Source organism: Colobus angolensis, unplaced genomic scaffold (genome assembly GCF_000951035.1).
Source record: "Colobus angolensis palliatus isolate OR3802 unplaced genomic scaffold, Cang.pa_1.0 Scaffold25, whole genome shotgun sequence".
NCBI lineage: Eukaryota > Metazoa > Chordata > Mammalia > Primates > Cercopithecidae > Colobus > Colobus angolensis.
Window position 1 is genome coordinate 3,462,124 of NW_012115710.1, and position 1,782 is coordinate 3,463,905.

The following is a 1,782-nucleotide window of genomic DNA, read 5'->3' on the forward strand; positions in this document are numbered from 1 at the left end:
CTGGGTCTGAGGGAGGAGGGGCTGGGGCCTGGACTCCTGGGTCTGGAAGTGGAGGTGACCCAGGGATATGGGGGTCTGTGGGTAGAAGACAGCAGTCTCTCCAGGGCCTTGGCGCCCCAGCCAAGGAGGCTGTCGTGTCCTACTTGGGAACACACACAGCCACCCACACCCATGCCCCAGCCCCTCTCCCCCTGACCTACCAGAGTGGGGTCTAGAGAGGGACAACCTGTGTCCTGAAGGAGTGGGGTCAGCCAGGCCCAATGTCCAGTTCTCTGTAGGGCCTTGGGGGTCAAGGTGGAGCAGGGGGTGATGCCAGTTTTAGAAGCTGGGGTCACTGGAATCTGTGCCCACTCTTGAGACACCTGGCTTCCCCTGCTATTCCCGTAAGTGCAAAGTCCCTCCCCGCCCCCCCAGTCCCTAACTGCAGGCCAAGGCCTCTGAAACGAGCTTTCTCTCTCCCCAGCCCCAAGGCGTGGAAGCCAGACTTGACCCCAAGACCTCTGAACTCTGGGGACTCTGAGTCTTCCAGCATCCTTCAAGGTCACCGAATCACCAGAGATCAAAGTACCTTGCCCCAGGGCCAGGCAGATGAGATATTAAAGTTAATAAAGGTCAACCCCTTAAGAACCAACAAGCAGGCCACGAGCGGTTTTGCCATCGTCGCCAAGTCTGCGCAGCTGCCTCCCTCTTCAGTTCACCACGTCTCGCTCTCTGGGCCACGGCTGAGGCCTGGAAGCCGCCACACTGACACAGCTGCCTTAGTAGAGCAGCCTTCTGGGCGTGGCCTGGGTGTGTCTTTGACTCACTGCCACATTCATTGTCCCCAGCCTGCACCCTCCCTCCCTCCCAGCAGCTCCGCTGGGGCCGGCCTCCACGTGGGCTTGGGTTCACCTCTGATGCTCTGTGCTTGCAGTAACAACATGGCTGCCTCACTAAAGTAGCTCTTCCGAGAGGCCACCCCACCGCGGCCTGTGTCGATGAAGCTGCTCCCATCGCCAACCCCGGGGTGACCAACCCCCTGCAGGAGGAAGACGGAGCTGCAGAGGCAAGAAGGACAGACACTCCAGGGTCCAGACAACACTGTTTTGTTCTCAGCAAAAACTCCAGAAAGAACACAGTCCCGGGAGGCTGGGGATTGGGGTCAGGACTCCGCCACCAACTGTCTTGGCAGGTAGGGGATAGGTCTCACTGCGGCACTGCAGGAAAACGAGAAAGCGGGTGAGCCAGGCCCGGGCACGCCTCCTCCTGAAGCCCCAGGCCCCTTTGGCTGCTGTGTCCACATGACCAGCAGGGAGACAGGATGATGGTCACCATCCCGCCCCATCCCAGGTCACTGTGGCTGGAAAACCCAGAGTCACAGTGCACCTGACTACTGCTATTCTGGATCCCAGGTGGGGACGTGCTGAGCTGCTGGCTGTACGCGGTCACTGGAATCCTGAGGCCGGGATTTTTGTGAGCTGATTCAATAGTTAATCAGGGAAACAGCAGAATATCAGAAATTGGGTGGGCTTGGAAGAGCAGTGATCGGGGGTGTTTTTGTTTGGTTTTTGAAGCAGAGTCTGACTCTGTTGCACCAGGCTGGAGTGCAGTGGCACAATCTCAGCTCACTGTAGCCTTGGCCTCCCCGGTTCAAGTGATCCTCCTGCCTCAGCCCCCCAGGTAGCTGGGACGACAGGCATGTGCTACCACGCACGGCTAATTTTTTTTTTTTTTTGTATTTTTAGTAGAGACAGTTTCGCCATGTTGCCCAGGCTGGTGTTGAACTCCCGGGCTCAAGCAACA

General features: G+C 58.2%; 2 protein-coding genes across 2 annotated transcripts in view; one reads left to right on the top strand and one right to left on the bottom strand.

Moving 5' to 3' along the window:
- Positions 1 to 625, top strand: part of FAM71E1 (family with sequence similarity 71, member E1) — a 6,401-nt gene extending 5,776 nt beyond the window's left edge. The window contains 1 exon segment of the mRNA XM_011946311.1: positions 464 to 625. Within this exon segment, the coding sequence (XP_011801701.1) occupies positions 464 to 520 (57 nt within the window). The 3' untranslated portion in view covers positions 521 to 625.
- Positions 626 to 1,069: 444 nt separating this feature from the next.
- Positions 1,070 to 1,782, bottom strand: part of MYBPC2 (myosin binding protein C, fast type) — a 50,457-nt gene continuing 49,744 nt past the window's right edge. The window contains exon 23 of the mRNA XM_011946504.1: positions 1,070 to 1,196. Coding sequence (XP_011801894.1) covers positions 1,186 to 1,196 — 11 coding nt within the window. The 3' untranslated portion in view covers positions 1,070 to 1,185. The remainder of the gene's footprint in view (positions 1,197 to 1,782) is intronic.